The 22282-nt window shown below is 39.0% G+C and overlaps 1 protein-coding gene across 24 annotated transcripts in view; it reads right to left on the bottom strand.

Annotated features, from left to right (window-relative positions):
* Positions 1 to 22282, bottom strand: part of LOC116846989 (twitchin) — a 105189-nt gene that overhangs the window by 67474 nt on the left and 15433 nt on the right. For 4 of the 24 annotated variants that reach the window (XM_032821510.1, XM_032821513.1, XM_032821514.1 and 1 more), the window contains exons 4-20: positions 19012 to 19174; positions 18586 to 18727; positions 15227 to 15362; positions 14369 to 14572; positions 13026 to 13327; positions 11941 to 12158; positions 11229 to 11634; positions 10820 to 10992; positions 10086 to 10256; positions 9904 to 9983; positions 9445 to 9610; positions 8899 to 9003; positions 7390 to 7407; positions 6598 to 6663; positions 6387 to 6443; positions 6210 to 6257; positions 5866 to 5937 (exon numbers count right to left, since the gene is read on the bottom strand). In XM_032821510.1, coding sequence (XP_032677401.1) covers positions 5866 to 5937; positions 6210 to 6257; positions 6387 to 6443; positions 6598 to 6663; positions 7390 to 7407; positions 8899 to 9003; positions 9445 to 9610; positions 9904 to 9983; positions 10086 to 10256; positions 10820 to 10992; positions 11229 to 11634; positions 11941 to 12158; positions 13026 to 13327; positions 14369 to 14572; positions 15227 to 15362; positions 18586 to 18727; positions 19012 to 19174 — 2527 coding nt within the window. Of the gene's footprint in view, positions 1 to 73; positions 119 to 509; positions 585 to 690; positions 742 to 816; positions 874 to 974; positions 1032 to 1135; positions 1193 to 1279; positions 1370 to 1479; positions 1546 to 1664; positions 1785 to 1869; positions 1924 to 2002; positions 2060 to 2176; positions 2231 to 2305; positions 2363 to 2478; positions 2530 to 2614; positions 2672 to 2782; positions 2837 to 2914; positions 2972 to 3083; positions 3138 to 3215; positions 3273 to 3382; positions 3440 to 3556; positions 4529 to 4683; positions 4735 to 4818; positions 5047 to 5116; positions 5174 to 5246; positions 5391 to 5865; positions 5938 to 6209; positions 6258 to 6386; positions 6444 to 6597; positions 6664 to 7389; positions 7408 to 7831; positions 7883 to 8195; positions 8290 to 8742; positions 8803 to 8898; positions 9004 to 9444; positions 9611 to 9903; positions 9984 to 10085; positions 10257 to 10819; positions 10993 to 11228; positions 11635 to 11940; positions 12165 to 13025; positions 13328 to 14368; positions 14573 to 15226; positions 15363 to 18585; positions 18728 to 19011; positions 19175 to 22282 lie in introns of those variants that run through there. The other 20 variants (XM_032821494.1, XM_032821495.1, XM_032821511.1 and 17 more) reach the window with 17 other exon arrangements.

Here is a 22282-nt window from a genome sequence, read left to right as displayed (position 1 = left end):
TTTTCTGTATCATGTACATTTATCGTGTGTTGCAGCCGTATTGGAACGTGTATGAGTGTACATGTGAGTGTACCTTGGGTTTGCTCTCGCTTATTTCGTGTTCGGGTATATCGTCCTCCTAAAAAGATCGAAGAGTCAGGTCTACTTGAAGAGTATGTTATCTTCTCGTAAATAATGAATGCAAAAATATGCATAAAGTAATCGTTTTTTAAGTATTTAAAGTATTTTTTTAATATTAAGAGAGTGTAATTAACATTTAGATTTTATATATAATGTACGTAATTAGCATTTAGAATATATATGTGTGTATATATATATGTGTGTATGTGTGTGTGTGTGTGTATATATTCACACACACATATTACGATTTATATTATAATATAATTAATATCTAAATGTGTAATTGTGTTGCACAAGAGAATTAAAATATCAAATATAATTGTAAATTGTAATTGTAATCACTGTGTGATTAAATATCAGTTAGGATTAAGTGCAGAAAGTGTATGTACCGTAGATTCTTTAACTTTGCTTATGCTGCTCCTAGGTTTGATTGTAGGTTTAAATGCGTTTGTGGACGTAGGTTCCTGTCGGCATCGTAATATACGTAAATTTCAGAAAGCACCAAATGGAATCGCTCGAGTTCATAACATTCTGAGAGTATACAAATATTTGTATTAAATATGCATGTACCTCGACTCTGTCCTCGATCTTATACGGCGCGACTTTGGAAATCTGCGAGTCCTAAAATACCGATAAATCACGATCTCATAAAACTAAGGTAAAAATAAACGCAGCGTCAATTCGCGAGTTCTATACCTCCGTCCTCTTGATAGGTTTGGGCGCGTCGTCCTCGGTTCTCGAAGCCCAGATATCCTACGATCGCGCATTATTTCTCGTTACATTCGTTACTTTCGATACAAAAATTAAATAATAAAAAAAGATACCACGCATGCGAACGTGTGCGAATTCTGTACCTCGATATCATCGTCGGATTCATGTGTTTGTGATTTAGTGGCAGGTAAAAGAACGTCCTAAAAAAAAATTGGAAATAGAGAAACAGTTTTTCACTCCTGCGTGTTTTACGTAATTATACGTGCACGCGTATGTATGTGTGTGTGTGTACATGTACGTGTACCTTGTCGACTGTGACGGAATTCCGTTTGTGCTCGGTGGACTTTGGTGCCCAAATATCCTAAAATTATAAGCCAATTAAACAAAAACAGATAAATAAATAAATAATGTTTCGCTCTATGGTATCGCAGTATAATGTCGCACTAACGTAATTGTAGTGTGTATAGTAAGTTTTGACATCTTGGTCGAGTGGTGTTTTGTGTAGTTGTTGTTGTGTGTCTGTGGAGCGCGACGTGTCCTAAAATAATAACATACTTTATACCAAGTACCTCGCGAAGATATGTGAATGTAAATTACGAAAAATGTAGAATACTTGGACATTAGATACATCTGTGCTCGTGTATATACCTCATTAGTACGTGGAATGCGTTTGTCGTCGGGTCCTTTCGACTTTTGCGCTTCCAGTGACTTGTCCTAAAATTTCAACACGATACTTTGATACATCCTGTATACGCGCGGCCGGTAGTGCGTTGCTTGACAAGCACAATTTCGCGGGTATATGTTGTCTATCTCGTCATCTATAACTTATCTACCTCGTTACTTCGCGTAGGTTTGACTTCGCGTGCTTTCGGTTTGCTCAAAGGCGCGCTATCTACTTCGCTTTGATCGTCGGCTTTCGACACACGTCGCGTGGTCTTGATTTGCGGTGTATCCTATAATATAATGATGCTTTTTACAATATATCGAGAATATTGAGGATATGTTCGAGTGTGTGATGAACTCTGTTATACGATGTACCTCGTCGATTTTGCATGGTCTGCTCTCACGTTCTTTCCGACTAGAACACACGTCCTAAAAATGTGCACAAATGTTAAAAAATATATAAAAAAACATATACGGTGCAGTATCATGTGTAACGTGTCGTGTGTACCTTGACATCTTCGTCGGATTGACGGCGAGGAGTTTTGTCTTTAATTTTGGGTGAATCCTACAACAATCGTCATATTTAACACCTGTTGCGTCTTTTCAAACCGTATTCTAAACTTGACTTAATTGCGTGATAATAATTCTTTCCTACGTGCGCAACCTCATAATTTTTGTATACCTCATAATTTTTGTACGGCTTATCTTCGTTCTCCTTCCGACCGGACCAAATATCCTAAAAATTCGAGTGTTAAAAAATAAATAAAAAAACATGTAAGAAGCAATAAAGTGTGCAATGTGTAATGTGTACCTCGATCTTTTCGTCAGATTGACGACGGGACGATTTGTCTTTAACTTTAGGCGAATCCTAAAATAATATCGTATTTAAAGTAACGTGTCCTCTTGTATGTTAAAAGAAAATTCAACTTAATTTTGTAATAATGATTCTTTTCCATGTGTATAACATACGACAACTCAATGTACCTCGTAATTTTTGTGCCTATCTTTGTGTTCCTTGCAATTAGACCAAACATCCTAAAAGTATATGTTTGTACAAGTTAAAAAATATATAAAAAAGTTCATGTACAACGCAATATAATGTATAATATATAATGTGTACCTCGATCTTCTCGTCAGATTGACGACGAGGAGATTTGTCCTTAATTTTGGGCGAATCCTAAAATAATATTCGATTTAAAATGTTTCGTGTGTCTTCTTGTGTGCTTTAATTACTTAATGATTTATTTCACCGTAATAACTATTTTTTTCTAATATGTGTAACATCTACCTCATAATTTTTGTGTGATCTATCGTCACGTTCTTTTCGACTCGACCAAATATTCTAAAAGTATCAGCGTTAAAAAATATATTAAAGAAAAATGTACACGGCGCAATGTAATGTGTAATATGTAGAGTGTACCTCGATCTTCTCGTCAGACTGACGACGAGGAGATTTGTCCTTAATTTTGGGCGAATCCTAAAATAATATTCGATTTAAAATATTGCGTGTGTCTTTTTGTGTTTTAATTACTTAATGACGTGATTTATTTTGTCCTAATAATAATTCTTTTTAATTATGTAACATGTACCTCGTAATTTTTGTGTGATTTATCATCACGTTCTCTTCGACTCGACCAAATATCCTAAAAGTATCAGCGTTAAAAAATATATTAAAGAAAAATGTACACGGCGCAATGTAATGTGTAATATGTAGAGTGTACCTCGATCTTCTCGTCAGATTGACGACGGGACGGTTTGTCCGTAGCTTTCGGCGAATCCTAAAATATTGATGTGTTTAAAGTGTTATTTGTCTGTGCGAAAATTCGTGCACTATTCATAGTAATCAATACAATATTGATTCGATTGAATAAGATTAAGATGTGCATACTTTGATATATTTCCTGGGGGCAATATCGCGCTTTTTTGGCTCAGTTGACCAAATGTCCTAAGTATTAATATTGAAGTATTAATATATTGATATTTTTGAAAAGTATGTAACGTACATTACGAAAAGTATATAACGTATATTACGAAATTGTAGTACAATCAAGGTATCGTATACCTCAGTTTTCTCGTCGGATTCTCGTGGACATATCTTGTCAGTGGGTGTATCGTGTAGGTGTATTCTATCTTTCAATGGTTCGTCAGGCTTTCGTGGTTGTATTTTAGCTGTGTGTGTATCTTGCGAAAGTGCTTCGTCTTTCTGCACTTTGTCGAATTGTCGCGGCTGTGTTTTAGTTGTAGGCATATCTTGTGAATGTGTTTCATCCTTCTGTCCATCAATGAACTTTCGTGACTGTGTTTTAACTGTGGCTGTATCTTGTGGACGTGTTTCACCTTTCGGTGCTTCGTCAGATTTACGTCGCTTTGTTACAGTTATGAGTGTATCCCGTGGATTTATTTCATCTCTTGGTGCTGTATCAGATTTTCGTGGTTGTGTTTGAATTGTGGGTATATCTCGTGGACGCGCTTCAACTTTCGGTACTTCGTCAGACTTACGTCGTTTTGTTTCAATTATGAGTGTATCTCGTGGATTTACTTCATCTTTTGATGCTGTGTCAGATTTTCGTGGTTGTGTTTGAATTGTAGGTGTATCTTGTGGACGCGTTTCATCTTTTGGTACATCGTTAGACTTACGTTGCTGTGTTTTAATTATGAGTGTATCCTGTGGACTTGTTTCATCTTTCACTGCTATGTCAGATTTTCGTGATTGTGTTTGAACTGTGAGTGTATCTCGTGGGCGTGTCTGATCACTCGGTACTTCGTCAGATTTTTGTGTTTTAGTCGCGAGTGTATCTCGTGGGCGTATTTTATCTTTTGGTGTTTCATCGTACTTTCGTGTTTGTATTTTAGCTGTGGGTGTATCCCATGGATATATTTTGTCTTTCGATATGTCGTCGGACTTTTGTGGTTGTGTTTTAGTTGCGAATTTGTCAGACGAGTGTACTTTGTCTTTCGGTTCCTCGTCAGATTTTTGTGGCTGTATTTTAGCCGTACATATGCCATATGGAGATGTTTTGTCTTTCGATATGTCCTAAAATAACACACATTATATAAAAAAAAAGAAAAATAATATTATATTTAAGAAATTATAATCTCTCGCGAATTTCATATTTATGTGTTTGTAAAATATTTGTAAAGTATGTGTGACAGTATAATGATTGTATTATAACAAATATATTCGCGTACTTTATCGTATCTTCCAGTGTCGTGTTCTTTTGGCTTAGTCGACCAAATGTCCTATAAAATATTGATATTTTTAAAAGTAATCAGCATATAGAACAAACAACGTAGGCTTAACTATACGACGAAATGCGAGTATACCTCGATTTCCTCGTCAGATTTCTGTGGACGTATTTTATCCGTGCGCACGTCACGCGAATATGTTTTCTCCTTTAACACTTCTTCGGGTTTATTTGGAGACTTTTTATCTGTAAATGTGTCGTGTAGATGTTTTTTATCTTTTGATTCTTCGTCGGATTTGTGTGGATAGGTTTTAGTTGTAGGTGTGTCACGTGTGCCATGTGAAGGTGTTTTATCTTTCGAAATATCCTAAAATAATATTTAAAGTGTTATATCTTCCTAGTTATCTGTGGTAAAATTAATAATTGTATTCGCGTACTTTATCGTGTCTCTTGGATGCAACGTCGAGCTCTTTTGGCTTGGCCAACCAAATATCCTAGAAACAGTAACGTTTTGAGAGTGTGCAGTGCGCACCTTGTGAATTATGAGCGACAATGTGTATTTTATACCTCAATTTTCTCGTCAGATTTCTGTGGATGTATCTTATACGATGGTGTTTCGTGTGTCTTATTTTTCGGTACTTCGTCGGATTTGCGTGTGAGTGTCTTGCTCATAAGTGTGTCGTGCAAGTGTATTTTATCTTTCGGTGTATCCTAAAGTAATATATTTAGACTTTATAATCTTGTAAAGTCGCATATCAAATATACGATAATCACTTGTGATTGAATGTATGCGACGGGATTGTGTACAGATAAATTTATCTAAAGATAATGTTGCGCGATTTTTGTGACGTTTCCATTGCGAAATTGTCTACACACCAGAAGCACAGCAAAAATCAAAGCTGTGGATACAACTATTTTATAAAAATATTTACGGTCAAATATTATCTTGTGTTAACACATGCTGCTACTATTCTACGAATAAACTTAAACATCGTGCTTTTAATACAGAAAATCCAAATTCCTTCTTTACGTCAATCTTGAGAAGGTGACAGGGAGTTCACATTCACATTATACTTACTTTACTTTTCATGAAAATTATAACAACAAATCTACAGACTAACGATGAAACATATATTGTTAGCACATTGTGTGACCAATGGAAAGCCTGCGACACACTCTTTCCTACCTTTTCGACGGTCGCTTTCTTCTTTTCTATGATCGAAGATCGTCTGCTCTCTACCTTGATTTCCTCTTCCGTCTAAATCAATTAGAAAAATAATATGTACATCATATGGCATTTACACATTTTTTATAATGTACGATAAAAATTTCTAACGTGAAGTAAAGCTAATCAAGATAAAGTCGAAATTACCTTCCATTACATGTACTTTATAATGATTAAAACAATATTTATTTTGACGTAAATTATTTCATATTTTATAGTTATCGAATTAAAATATTTGTCGAGACATAACAATGCTACAAAACTATAATTGCTTGTGTATAGTATGTGTGTGTGTATATGTGTACCTTCTGTATAGAAACACGTCGTAGTGTCGCGGTGCCATCATCGAGTATCTATGCGATAATAAAAAAAATGACATAAAGATTTTTGGCATGTCACAACAAATTTCTACGCACACTGCCGTAGAATGTAGCCGTAGCTCTCGAAATGTTTACCAAATTCGATACAATAATATCTCATACCTTTCCCTCGGTCGTAATGAGTGAGCTGCGACGACTCTCTTGCTTAATTTCCTGCACCTGAAATATGAAGATTCATGTATCGAAATTTGCTTTCACTTTCACTATACTTTGCTTTCTATACTATCTTTCATCTCTCACTATATTTTCACTATGCTTTGACTGTACAATTGCTCAATTCTTTTGCGAAATGCAAGAGATGATCGGCACTCACCTTGCTGATTGACTCTTTGCGAGCCGCGGCGGTTTTCTCGAGTTTAGGTGTGGTTTCTCGAGTTTCCTATGCATGAACAACAATCCATATAACACTTCGAAATGCGCATTAATCAGAGATACGGTTGCGACTTACAATAATGTCTACATTTGACCGACAACACGTACCTCCGACGAGTGTTTTCAGTTACTGTCTTTTAAGTGATTTAGTGCGCATAAGGGATTTTCATGCGGAGTCATCACGCAATGCGAGGAAGGAAAGAGCCAAAGCGTGCAGAATTTCTCGGATGTGTGCAGTGGGATGAAGGATTCAAATTTTAATTCAATGTTGGGCAATTTTTTAAAAGACCAGCTTCTGCGATTTAAGAGCGAACACGAATTTCAGAAATCTGCTTTACCCAGGCGAAAGAAAGTAAATATTGCAGCGGTTGCTAAAAGCGTGCGCACACGAGACTCGCTCGAAGAAACATAGCGGATAAGCCGAGGTTAAGTGGATGCTGTGAAAAATAAAATAACATGAGCATAGGTACATGGCATGAGATCGGCGAATGTTGATCGCGTGTAAAGGTGATTTTGCAGTAGCAAGGCGAAATTTTTCATAGCCGAGGGGAGCTGAAAAGAAGCTAGAAGAGAGATCAATTGCAGTGGTTCATAAACACACGTTATCTCGCATATCGGCGGAATACTTTTGCCAAAGCTTCAAACGCAGCAAATTATTCGTTCCAGCGGATCAAAGCTACTTTTTCGAGCGCATACATTACCGAAATCCGATCGTCCGAGCTTTCGCACTCACCTGTAGGATCTCCATTTTCTGAAACAGAATTTACCGCGATCCTTTAATCTCTATTTTATACTTTATTGAGTCTAAAATAATTTTTTTTTATAAATATAGTCAACATTGCACATGTAGTCCAGTTATAAATTTCTGCATCGATTGTAGGAGCATATACTCCAGTATCTATTTCTAATCTATTTCTAAGCTATTTCTAATAAGCTTCATACATATTGTGGAACACACACAGTACACATAAATTGCAAGGTGATTACATATAAGGTGATACAGATGACAAGATAAATATAAGCAAGAAAAATAACGGGGGCAAACAGGATAACGTGAATAACGAATAATTATTATCACATTGTAACATGTCCTGAGTATTGTATGTACTGTTTTTGTGAGAAGACATTTCGTTTCATCCTCCATAAAAAATTAAAAAGAAATGACAAAATCGTACCTTCCCAATGCCTGGTTTGTCGATACCGTTCGGTTTCAAGTCGGGCTTATCCTTTAAAAAATAACAAGAAAAAATTGTTTATCCTATGAAAAAGTAGAGCGAGAAAGAGAAGAAAAGAGAGGAAAAAAATATTTTAAAAATTTATATAAAATAAAACATATAGCAGGAGAGCAGTGTCAAATAATAAATGTGATGATCGATAATTTCAAGTTGAAAATGAAATGGAATGAAATAGCATTGCTGTGTCAAAAATTATATTTTGTTACTAATAAAAAAATATAACGTTAATTCATTTCTACTATTTATTAATATAAAAGAAAGATATTTATGTAATAATGTTGGTATATGTTGTGTATGTGTGTACCTCGACGCGAGATATTATTTCTGAGTCCGATTCCTCGAGAATGGCTTCTGTGCTGATAATGCTGGACTCAATTACACTCACCACTTCCTCTTCTTCCTCCTCCACCACTTCGTAATCCTCTGATCGATCGTCCTCTTCGTCACTCCATACTGACACCTTTCGTGTCGCAATACGAGATAAATTTTCAACAATGTGCCAATTGTCGCGTCAAGGAATCGAAACATTGATCGTTTTTGCAGTTAATATAAAATAAGTTTTCCTCTCTTCCGAAATAATCTTTCCTATATATTTAAAATATTATTTTCCCCTTCTGAAATATTTCATGATTATATAGTAAGCAAAAGTATCATGCTTAAAAATAAAAAACTGCGTCATAATAAAATTTGCAGAACGATCAATCTTCCGGTATCAAGTTGTATCAGTGTATTGATTAGTGTACGAATATTTTGTTAATCACAAGTAAATATATGATGGAAGGAACAAGGCAAAAAAAAAATGATTGAAAATCAAGTAGAATCTCAATCGATTCTCTTATTTCGGCCGCTACCTTCTTCTCCTCCTTTTTCTCGATCTTTTTCTCGGCCTTCTTCTCTTCCTTCTTCTCCTCCTTCTTCTCGACCTTCTTCTCTTCTTTCTTTTCCACCTTTTTCTCCTCCTTTTTCTCCTCCTTCTTCTCGACCTTCTTTTCTTCTTTCTTTTCCACCTTCTTCTCCTCCTTCTTTTCTTCCTCTTTCTTTTCTTCCTTCTTTTCCACCTTCTTTTTCTTCTTCTCCTCTTCCTCTTCTTCGTCCTTTTTCTTTTCCTCCTTCTGTAATTTAGTGAAGGGATTGCATGCGACAATAGGGATCGTGTCTCATTCACACACGACTATCGAGACGATCATTGTTGAGAGAGTGATAGTTTAACCACATGTGTGGAAAATATGACATTACACTTAACATTACACTTAATATTTAACGTACTAATTTTTCATGGGGGGATATTTTTAGGCAATTTTTGGATTATTCCACACATATATTGGATTTATATATAAAAAACGATTGATTATTAACTTACATTTAACATATCAATTTTTTCTATGGGATTTTTTACAAAATTTTTCATTTAAAATTTTACGGTTGTTTACGACATACTAGTATTATTACATTACAGATATATGTGAACATTGGAAAAGACTAATTAATGGAAACTTACGTCAACGTCCGTATATCGACAATGATCTATGTCTGGAATTTTTTGAATTCCTTACCTTGACGACGAGTCGGGCCGACGATTCGTCCTGGCCGTATTCGTTGCTCACGACGACTTTGTATGTTCCTGAGAATTCCGTCGATGCCGAAGTGATGGTTAATTTCATGTCCAAGCCATTAAAGGAGATCATTATGTCCTTTGACGCCTTGACAACCGTTGAGTCTCTGCATTCACATAGCAAAGAATATTATAAATAATTACGAAAAATGGAAAAAATTGACGCGATAAAAAGAACGATAGAATTGTCATAGAGATAGTCTATCTTATTTAATTGTCAAAAAGATAGAATTGTTATAAAATATCGCTCACACATATTAATTTAGATGTCGATCGATTAAAAAATTATACTCTTTTATATTTATAAGATATAAAACTTTTCTCTAACATTGTAATTTCATATTACAGAGATATCACATTAATGAAAAGATGTTAATATTTTATTAATACACATACATACCTATACCAGGTGATAGTTACTTTTCGATCTTGCGTTGCGAGGATGGCGATTAATTCGACAGTCTTGCCTTCTTCGACAGTCTGGGAAGAATAGTACATTATTAATTTAATAGTCAATATTTAGATTTCCATAATAATAAACAAAAATTATAGATTTCCATAATAATAAGCAAAAATGCTTACAATTGATTTCAGGCCGGTAACAATTTTTGGTTTCTCGCCTTGGTCTGGGATTTCCGTCACCTCGACTACTTGCGAGGTGGCTTCGCCCTTTTCGTTGCGTGCTACCAACTTGTACATACCTTTGTCTGTCGCCGACATTTGTTCGATTTCGAGTTTAATGGAAAATTCACCCTACGAAAAAGATTAGGAGAAATTAACTTATTTAACATTCATATTGTAGTCAGAGCAATTTTTTTGATGAGTGAAAACAGTATTGTCAAAATTTGCGTTGAATTGCGAAATTCAATTGCAATTTTCACGATTTCCAATTTCATACATTACACTAGTATTCGAAGTTACTTGCATGTTTTAAATGATTTTCGAAATCTATATCTGTACTCTTTTTTTCTTGCTTCTTCCGCTCACACGTGGAGCCGATTGTCGTAGAGTTTTTCCCTAATTTCTGACAAGTTTTGAAACTACTCTTCTATATATTGTTTTTATACACAATTATGTTTCTACTTATATGTATATTATTATAATCACAGCGATAGAACACTAGTTTCAATAAGAACTTTTTAGTAATTAGGGAGTGTTTCGTCTTATGTAGTTGACGGCCTTGAGGCTGAGTGCAGTAAAACGCACCGTCAAACATACGCTCGACGGATAAGTGGGAGAGGCAAGTGGAAAAAAGTAGATACAGCCCTCGAAACCAGACTTTTACTATCGATACGAAAGTATTTTACAGGACTTACTTCTTTGACTTGGTCGACGAGCAGCTTGTGTCTATTGTCTTCTTTAACGGGCTGATTCTCCTTGAACCATGTACAATCGGGTGAGAATTTAGAAAGAACATGACACTCTACTATCACGGTCTTCTTCTTAATGATCTTCACCACCTTTGGTTTCTCCTTAATCACAGGTATAACTGAAATCCATCGAAGTAGTTAATTAAAAACTACGTCTAAAGAATTTGTTATCAAAAACTTGTAACTATTTATAGTGTTTTGAAACAAACACTAAGGGGACTACAGCACATTAAATTATCACAAATTTCAATAAATTTGTTTTTAGTTCTTGTGAAACAAATCTTTAACTATAATGAAATTATTAAGTCACGATTGCACCGAAGAGAAATCGTGATTAAAATAATAGTACACTCACTCTCCACGTTCAGCGTAAGGTTGGCGTTGAGTTCGCCGAGGTCGTTCTTGATGTTGCATTTATAAAGACCGGAATCCTCTGATCCAGGATCGTTCAGAGTGAGTTTGATGTAATAGATATCCTCTTTCTCGTATACGATACTGATGGAGATCTTGGAGGATTCCTTCACCACCTGGCCGGCGTGAGTCCATACGATCTGTGGCTTCGGTTTTGCTTTGACCTTACAGTCCATGATAACGAGTTTGCCTTTGTTCTGTGACTGTATCCGCGGCTTTTCCACGAAAGTCGGTCCGTCTCCTTCTGGCTCTGGTTCAGCTTCGATATTCAGGTTCAGGTTGGCGTTGCTCTCGCCGTATTCGTTCTTCACATGACACCTGTAGGTACCGCCATCAGGTGCAGATGGGTCCTACAAAAAAAACAAAATACATCAATAAAAACGTGATTTCAGACGATTTAATTTTTTAACTTAATTTTTAATTTAATTTAGGACGAATATTTAAATTGAAACAATTTGCAAGTAAAACAGAAATATATAGATCACATACAAATTATATAAAAGATGTGTGCATAAATTTTGAAAAATTACACTTTCATGAATTTAATTTCTATCCGTATATTGCTTTTCCGAAGCTGAAAGTGACTCTCATCTTCGTTTAACACGTCAACTGCCGCGTTAATTCAATATGTTAAAAGTAAGTGCTCGAAGAATTGCCTTGATCTCCATAATAAGCTCGTAGATGTCCTCTTCGACCGTTCTCGTTTTGATCGAGATCTTTGACGACTCCTTGACCACGTTGGTGCCGCGGAACCACGTAACCTCCGGCTTGGGGTTCGCTTTGCACTTGCACTTCATGGTGATCAGCGTGCCGTTCTCGTTCGGGATAATGCGAGGTTTCTCGACGAAGGACGGTGCGAAGCCCGCACCCTCTTCTGCATCTTGGAAAGATCCACGGTTAGACATGGTCGTATGAGCATAAGGGTGCCGGTTTCCGGTGTGTCGGTGTTACCGGAGACGCAGCTTTTGTCGCCGACCAATTCGGCCAAGGGAGTCGCGGTCGCAGGATCGAACTTGCGACCGCGACTCCTCCCGATGGCCCTTGTTAGTCGTGTTGGCAGCTCAATGAGTTACGAAGCGAAGATAACAGAGACTTCACGATTGGTTAGCAGTAGCGCGACTGTGGCTTACCTGATGGGATCGTCATCGTCGCGACTGTTCATCGGAGGACAATTCTCGTCACTATACCGCGAGATCATATAGAATGCATTTCGCACGAAGGACACTCGGGAAGAGTCGATAGGATTCGTCTCGGACGAAGTCGGCGGGAGGGATCTCATCGTTCGAGCGCGATTCACAGCTTTTAGATTATTTTGGGACAAATGTGCAAAAGGCGAAATTCTTTCCGTTATATTGGACAAAGTGAAAATGTGTTAAGTTTTATTGTTTCCTTATGAAGGAAATTCATTTTCTTAACTTCATTGAGAAGGAAATATTTGGAAATTTACTTGTGGGATATAAGGTTAATTCCCGCGAAATACGGTTTACTTTTGTGAATAAACTTTACATCCTGCAAGAAATTTTTCAAGTATTTTTTTCTCAGTGTAATAGAATACTGTAAAAATTCTGATTTAAAGAGAACCACTGTAATAATTTTTAATTTATCAACCATTTCTGAAACGTGTCAGTTATGACCATAACTTCTTTTTTTTTCAGATGATTCAACGATATACGACGCGGCAACTTCGATGAATATCGGGATGTCAATGAGAGCCCTCCCGCATGCTTCGAGGGGGACTTGCCTTGGAAGTTCAAGGAGATGTTGGCGTTACTCTCGCCGAAGTTGTTAAAGGCGTTGCAACGGTAATTCCCGCCGTCGGCCTTGGTGGGGTTCGAGATCTCGAGGGTCAGCAGGTACGTGTCCTTGCCAGTGGCCTTGCGCGACATCTTGACGCGCTTGCTGTCGGCAATCGTTTTCTGACCCTGGTACCACGTAATGTCCGGCACCGGGTGTGCCTCCAGGATGCACTCCATGATAAGTATGTCGCCCTCCTGGCGGATCGTCGGCTTCTTCGGGAAGCGCGGTGGCTTACCGTCCGGTATTCTGCGTAAATCGACACGTCAGACACGAGAGATGCTGTTTCCGGCGAACGAACGAACTCTCGCAGGAGCAACGCCGTTTCTCGTCTGTCGTTTCGCCCGCCACGCCACATGAGTGCTTTCTTGAAGACGCGGCGCGATGTTACGAGGTGAAACATTTGCGAGATTGCAGAAATTACAGGCTCTCGTTTGTCGCTCTTGCGACAAAATCTTGTTAATATCGCACTAAATTTACACTGATTTCAACGTAGGAGAGCGTGCGACTTCCGACGCAATCTGACCCGCGAGGCGACATAAGGCAAAATCTGCCGAACTAATGTCTGACTAACTATGAATTGAATGTCGTCTGCGTTATAGTCAGCTTTGATCAGTTGACCGGTTGTCTTCCTATTCCGTTAAAGTTCTTCATGTTCATCGACTTCAACGATTCAGTATACAACAGAGAGTACAGTGTTTTACAGTATAATATACGACCGTGCATAACAGATGGTAAAAATTCCAATGGTACCGGCGACAAAAAGGCTAAGGTAAAGGAATTAATTTGATAATATTTCCGGTACTTCACTTCACTTCGCTGCAAATTTCACTTCGAAGACCTGTCAAGGGATTAGTCCGCTACAACTCAACTGTTCCTTCTATATTTCGTATTAATAGTCGTTACTTGAAACTTATCTCAGATGAGATACTCAGATTTTTATTGTCGGATTCAAATTTTTCAGTTAAATTATGATAAGTGTAACATTTATAATTGTAATCGCGCGATTCAACTGAAAGATTCTCATCTAACTCTAAATTTGAGTATCTCACTTGAGACGAGTTTCAAGCAACGACTATTAATACCGGCCATTACTTTCGATCTGTCGTTTTTGCCCCTAGCAGAACACATTAGTTGGCCAACAGTTGGCCAACTGTAGATTCTACATTGATGTTTTGTGCTGCTCGGGGTGGTTTTCGCAGGATCTCATCGCGCCGCGTTCATCGCGTCAGAACAGCTCGGCGTGACGGGACAACGCTGGAGGACAAGTCGCCTCTCTCGCATGCCTACTTGAGCCTGTCGCCACCCTCGAAGTTCAGATTAATCGTCGCCACCCCTTGGCCGTGCTTGTTCTTCGCCACGGCCCTGTACTCCCCCGCGTCTCCTTTCGCCACGTTGTCGATCCTCAGCCTCGCTAGGTGGTACAGCTTCTGATCGAGTTCCAGGGAAGTGTTGAATCGTCCACCCTCTTTCACTTCCTCGGTACCGTGATACCTGCGATCCCGCCAACGTCGAAGTATCCGCCCGAAGATTAGTCGCATGTCGCGAGCGCGCGCTCGGAAGTGCGCGTGATACATCAGCCTCGATATATCAGCCACGTGAACCGTCGCAGGAAAGAACAGCTTAACGATATCAAAGTAAATACCGACATCAAATAACGAGTTTCTATTTTCTATCGAATTTATTTCTTTCAATTTAGTTGTCAACGAGTTTGTCTCGAGTATGTCCGTAATACCAATCGAAACACCAATTTATTTCACTCAACAAGGTGCATGGAAAGAATTTTATAGTAAATATTACTACAGAGAGTCTTGTAATTAAGGAATAGATCAACATTCTGCAATAAATCATTATTCTCTCATTTGGTATGCGTTATTAAAACATTTGATGTGTTCCTAGCGAAATTTATTATACTTCTTAGTAAGATGAGCCTTACTGACATTTCTGGACTACTAAAAACATGTAGTAAAATTGAAAAAAGTTTCTATAAAAAAAGAACTACAATATTCTCTCCATGTACGATTGCAAATTGCCTTCTCAGTTTAGTCATAGTTCCTGATCGATGTCAAGTTTCCTTTTCGACAATTCACAAATGGCACGCTCTCTGGCGTACTTCCTCGCGCGCACGTCGCGACTTTCAAATCTTACCACTTCACACTCGGCTTCGGATCGCCGACAAGTCGGCATTCGAAGGTGATGGTGTTACCGTCGTCGGATTGTCTTATCACCGGTCGTTCGGTGAAGGTCGGTTTAATACCGTCTTCCGGTACGGGTGCCTCGTCGCCTACGTTAGCACAAACGATCGACATGTCGAGAATTGTTCATACACATCCATGCTTGCCTACTCAATCCTTTCGCTGCAATGTGTTTGATGTAAGATTCCCGCGTCAATCGCGATCCGACAACTCACTCCATCATAAAGATATTTTCGATTGAGATAATTTTTATGATGAATCCAACTCTAAGAAAACATCAAAGAAGTTAAGGTATTTGTCAAGGTGTTTATATTGTTGACAAAAAGACTCAAACTTCTTTCTTACTTTTCTCTAAATTATTTACGAGTCGCGAAGAAAATACTCATGTTAAAAAGAAACAAAGAGGAAGTGAAATTTCAACTGTGGACTAATCATTTTTCTCACACATATTGTTCCGAATTAGCGCCTTAGTAGACATAATGACGTACCAGTGTTGTCTTTGACGTTTTTAATACGTCATTTGACTTCATTGATACATCGTGTTGGCCGGGACACTTTACGGTATTCGGCGATTTTGTTTTCCTCGGCAAAATTACGTCTCGACCGTTCAAGATGATTCAGCAGCGAAAGGCTTAAATACGCGAAGCATTTTACAGTTCGATGCGAGATCGGGAGTCACGTATCGATTTGGCTTGGGGATAATCTTCGAAACTTTCCAGACAGATCCAACACTTTTCTCTACTATTCACGCAAGTGCCGCCGACATTAACTACATTAATACAACTCGACACTCAACTTTTACAACAACTCAATCTCTCCGTACATCAGTCGCTTCGTTTATTCGTGCCGCCGCATATAACAAGTGCGCTGTAGCCAATGCTTAGACAACACACGCTCGAGGATCACGATCCTTGCTGATCGACCATCCTTGCAAATTAGGTTGCTTTCTCTACTCTCCTTCCGTCTATTCGTAATGCACCGCTTGGTGGAGTATAGTAATTGTATTCTCGAAGTGTCACCTGCTTCCCATTTCTCTCCGTACGTCTCTTTGTAACGTTAAACGCTCGCGCTCGCGCGCGCCGGTTAGATAAGAGTAGAAACACAGTTATGCGCAAGCCTTCGTCAAACATTGTTTGCGAGTGAGTTTGTGGTGTAGTATAAGTGTGATGCGCACGAAATAATTCCATACTGATTGGAAGATATGAATTTTTCGTCGTTCCGCGCGCGGCAATCGACGTATTACAATCACGAGATGCAAATCATCATTGGAAATCGAAAGCTCTGCCGAGCCGCGAAGATAGTATACGTGTGTATTCTGATGTTGTGACAATGTACGTTAATACATGGCATTAATCGATTACGTGAATATGTACAATATGATTAAACACACGATCCCAAACTGTTTTTACTCATTAAGAATTCTTACGAATTAGCCGATGAGAGTGACCAGCGCGAAGCACGTGACAAAAAGACACATGTCAGTATATATACAATATTAGAACCGTCGTCATTAACTACATGGATCATTTACTAATTTGTAAAGAATATTTCCGTATTTGCCAGTCCCTCGTTACGACTTCAGGAAAATACGCGGACAGTTTCATATGATCGCCGTGCTTTAATTTAATGCGTCGGACGTATCACTTTCGTGCCAATTAAATCATCTTCGTGAAGATATATTCACACGCGAGAAAGAGAGAGAAACTAGTTAATGGAACTGTAAATTTAATTTCTTAATTATATAGTGTTACGTTTTATTCTTTCTAAGTAGCACTATCTAAATTTAACTTCGAAAAATGAAAAGAAGCGATATATCGTATTTTCGAAGATATGTAGAGAAAATTGCGATTCTAAGATAAGAATTAATATTATGTACATTTGCACAAATAAGGAAATATTCATCGTTAGCAGGTCTAACCACCACCACCACCACTACCACAGAAATTCCGTCATCTCCAATCTACGTGTAATTGTATTTGCGTGTGCGTGTGTGAGCGACCCTTGGTAGGCGTATCCGAGAGTCGCCTGTACAAAAGGGACTGCCCGACATCAACGCTGCACACGTCAAACACGATTGTATGAATAGAGAAAAGATGTCATCGAAGCAACCTAACGAAGCGTCAATATGTAAGGCTAATCTGCGATCGCATCTCGCGCATACCGTTACGCAATTCGAATCAAAGTCTGACGTGATACTTATAGAGTAATCAGGCTTCAATCTAAATTCAGTAAATCAATCATAAATCATTAAAATTCCTTTGTTTTAAATTATCGACGTAATCTGTTTAATATACTATCTCTTAGAGCGCGTGAAATTTCAAGTAATTGAACTATATTTTATAAAGAGGAAAAACAATGATTAAACTGTCATTATGTTTATTATCGTAAAAGACTATGTTTTTAGAAAGGAAGTTCGCCAGACGCCGACTCGAGCGTGTTCGACTAGTACGCACGAAATGCGATTCGAATTAATACGTGATTGAAGCAGCAGTGCACGATTTGTTATAAGTTGATATTATTCTGGTCCGCTTTCTACGCATTTTACGGTGCAGAGTTCTTGAGAGACAAACGGCAGTGTGTCTCGCAATGCCGTTTAGTCGATTAAGATCAACCGGGCTGTATATCGTGGCTCGCGTCGAGCCGACATCGATACGTGCTCATCGCTCGACCGAGACAAACCATTAAAAAATAAAGAGACCGTATACTAAAGTAGACAGTAGAAGAAAGTAGAAGACTGAAGAGAATGGACAGAGCTGAGAGATGGAACGGAAAAAATTAAATAATAAACTGCGGATATACACACTGGTGCAGTAGAGTCGACATGAAGGAAGCGAATAAACGGGGCAGAGGCCATAGATAGATAGAACTGAGACATAGATGAAGACAGTTGGAAATATGAAAGAGATCATCGATATACATCCCGAGTGAGAATGTGAGAGAAGGTCTGAGGAATGGCACCGATGATCCGCTTTGTTTTTCGCTGAGACATAGAGCGAAAGGTGGCATGGGAGAACGAACGTCTCCTGCAAAAATTACTAACAAAAATTGCCGAGAGAATGTTTGAAGATACGAACATAAGAAGTTTGTTGGATTACGACTGGTGTAAAGAATAAATGGTGGTTTGCACTATGAGAGATTTGCAACGTTCAAGATGTATGTTACGTCAACGGAAAAAGAATCAACAGTCGCATTGTGAGAGAGCGTATACTTGTAAAAAAAAATTAAGCAGACGGGCGCTGAGTTCATGTAAAGCGGATCATCGGTCGAAGTATATAAGTGGGTTTACAATTGTCACCAATTGCAGACACTTACTGTCGAAATTCAGGGAAATCGTGGCATTAGACTCGCCAAGCTCGTTCTTCGCCGTGACCTTATATTTGCCAGCATCCTCGACGGTCACGTTTTTTATTTCCAGAGTGGCGAAGTACGAGTGGCCATCTTTGTCGACGGTCAGCTGAAACGGTTCGACGATTATATATTCCCGAAAAATGGGACTACGAACTTAAAGTCTCTCTTGACTTTCATCTCAATCAGATTTCAAAATTAGAAACACCTGAATACATTCAGAAAAGCTCGAGAGGAGTTTCTGAATCTATACAAGTATATGGAGGAATATTCTCTAATATATAAGTACAGAATTATACTATAAGAAAACTATTGGCAGTTGATTTCTCATCGGTTGCCGAATTTAGAGAAATAAATAGGTCGGGATTGTGATTGGGATTGACGGTGACGAACCTTGTGCCTTGGCGAATCTTTGACCATGTTCCCATCGTGAAACCATGTGACTTTTGGCGTGGGATCGGCCGTGATGCGACACTCGAAGAGCAGCCGTTTGCCGTCGTCCTCTTGTCTAATCGCGGGCTTCTTCGCGAAAGTCGGCGCGATGCCGTCAATTTGTCTGCAAGTGCGAGATAAACGTCGGGACTGTGAGCGCGCGCGAATTTATCGGCCGCTAACGCGTTAATTGTCGCGCGGATCGCAATCGACGTGAAAATTTAGGGATTGTGTGGCGACGTGGTCGCGCATCGCCGAGAGAATTAACTGAATAATGCGAGCTCGCGCAGTCACGCGTTCTTCGTGCATCCACTTCTGGCGGATCGACGCCGTTAACGAACCAGAAAACAAGTTTAGGTGAATTTCGAAAGAATTTCGAACATTCTAAAATTAATCTCGTCGCACAAAAGCGCTGGATGCTTCGACGAGTGCACCGATAGATTTTCCGGATTGCGATCACACAACGATGTTGCTCATTAACCATCGAGTAGCCTTAACACGCAGTATCATTAAGTTATTAGCATTTTATAAGCGTAAATATTTTTTTCCTGCCATTAACATGAAATTCTCACAGTGACAGACTTAAAACATCGTTCTCGCTCTTTTTGTAATAATCAAAAAATTAATCAACAAATTCCCCCGTAAGGTTAGAAAATCTTAATTAGATAGTCACATTGCGTGTTAATGCCATTCTGATAATTAACTTATAGTCAGTAGAGGAGAGATTGTAACCCTTTTACCTTAATGGGCTTCAGAACGCGTCTGATGTCCAATAAGAAAATTTATCTTCTACACAGAAAAGAAACGTTTAGAATTAAGCAAATTTCTGATAAAACACGAACGAATCAGAAATTCCAGATAAAGTTACCAGAATTTTGTTCAGTTCTGTTCAGGAATTTCGTGTAAATAAGATGTCTGGTTAACTTGAACGGAATGCGGATACCAACTGGAATTTTCTGGTTCGTTCGTTTTCCAGAAATTGGTGTTAATCCAACTAAATTTTTTTTTTCCATGTGAAAATTACCAAAACACAAATTCTCTCCTGTTGGATATCTATCCTGTTGGATAGATGCGTTGCGAAATTGATTAGAATAATGTCGTGCCTTTCTTCTATTGATTTCTCACACAAAAATATTACCACAATAATCACACATTTTGCTGGCAAATCGCATGCTTCGACTCGCACACTCGTACAAGGTAGTTAAGTAATTAGTGCACTCCACCTTCGCTTATCCGAGTGATTCGGACATCGCAGGTAATTTCCGTCGATTTTCCAGGAGTATCAGATATAAGGCGAAAGGCGAAAGAGGAAGAGGGAGAGACGGTAGTAACGTTTGGCAAGACGAATATATAAGTGCCGCTTCGCCCAGCGCCTGAGAGCGGTGTTACGGAATTTATCGTGACTTTCGCGGATTGCTCGCTCGAAATAACTCTTGTTTTGTTTAGTCGACGCTTCCTGACGAGGCATGTTCAGCAGCCCGTTCTGATGGCGACCCGACAGTTAACAGCCACTTTAAAACACGAGCAAATACTTGGCCACCATAACCGATAACCTGTTCTCTCCTGGCGCCTAACGATACTTCCGTTGAGTCTTGAATAACCTGTTCAATTATTTTAAGTCTGAAGTTACTTCGATGTAAGTCTTCTGTGACTTACACGTGTACTCGTTATTGTCTCCTTACCTATATATATAAAATAGAATGTCTGTCTGTATGTTTCTTATTAACTCCTAAATCCTTTGATCTATCTGAACCAAATTTCGTGTAACTACTCTCTAGAACTCTGCAGAAAATATAGTCTACATGAAACCTGGACACCCTACCTTCTCCCTCCGGTTTCATCTCCTTGACAATTTAACTTTGGGTGTTCTTGATACAAGAGGCGCGGGTAACGCGGGGTAGTTTAAGCTAGTCTCCTTTAAAAAGAGCAAATGTGGCTTGGCTTGATGACAATTAATCAAGCACTAGTGTTAGTAATTGTCAGCCGACCGATCTGAACTCCACCTTCAGTCCGTGCGAATTTTTTTTCAGATACAACAGTGTGTTATTCGCAAGAATACGGCTTGTGGGATGAAGACTTTTTGATTATTCGGGGATGCGCTCTTTCCAAATCCGTCTGCCCAGCAGCGTCGCGAGATTCCAGTCGGAGGATAAACACGATCGTCAGTGTTTATCCTCGCAATTTGAGAGGCAGGACGAGAGGCATGCGCTTAACGCTCATGCATCCCGCGCGGGGACCATAAGTGCATTAGCCTGTGCACCGATGTATGATGTGGCTAAGTTTAGCGAGGAAGTAGGCTGCAGCTGTTTTCCCTCGACTTTCGCTCCCGTCAACCACCGCCGGCCGATTCGTTTTCGCGCGAGCCTTCGCGATCGACAGTCGTCGAATTCCGCGGAATTCCCCTTCGCGGTCTGAAATTGGAGCTGGATTCTTCAAATTCGCGCATATATGCAGACTTTCGCGAATCGCATGCAAAGTAACACGATACGGTGCGCTCTCAAGAGAATTGTTCGCTGCACCTGTCGGAAAAGCGGCGATTTTTCGTTTTGCTTTTTCTACGCAAACGGAGCGCAAACCACGACGTTTCGGGAGACGCGTGGAAGCGGAAAGGCTCGCGTTACTTTTAGAAATTCACGGGAATCACGTCTGTCGATGCGATCCGAAAATACAGCATCTCGTCGTGTGGTCGTTGTCGTCGCCGTCGCTGCCGGCGACGAGAGAGCTCGCTTTCGACCCAGTTTCGAATTATCTTCGAAAATCATTAAAGTCGCACCGAGACGCGGGCGATTTGAGGGCTGATGAATGCTTTCCGCTCGTGCAAGTAGCGGCGGGTATTGCACGCCGATCTCGCGATTGATTTGACGTCTGCAGCGCGACAGGAAATTGTTGTTACTGTAATTAAATCGCGCCACTCTAGAAAATTTCGCGATTACCAAAACTTTCTTCTTTACTCATCATTTCTGTATATAAATTAACAATATAAAGAAAATTTATACGTGATACAACATTGCTTATTTTTCAGAAATAAAAGTGGATTATGCTAGTACCTGATAATGTAGAATCATAGGAAGCCACATGAAATCTTTCAAGCATACGAATCGTAAAACTTTTCATAACTATTCATATCTCTCTTACTAAATAGTAAATTTCCTTCCAACAAATTTAATAAATCTTTCTTTTAAGATTTCCCTTCTATGTGCGTGTATCCTTAATGCGATACGTCGAAAAAACA

The sequence above is a fragment of the Odontomachus brunneus genome, unplaced genomic scaffold (assembly GCF_010583005.1).
Source record: "Odontomachus brunneus isolate Ranch 3 - 2012 unplaced genomic scaffold, Obru_v1 Obru_scaffold_072, whole genome shotgun sequence".
In the NCBI taxonomy this organism is placed as follows: domain Eukaryota; kingdom Metazoa; phylum Arthropoda; class Insecta; order Hymenoptera; family Formicidae; genus Odontomachus; species Odontomachus brunneus.
Note: the sequence above shows the minus strand (reverse complement) of the source record. Positions and strands in the feature narration are given on the sequence as shown.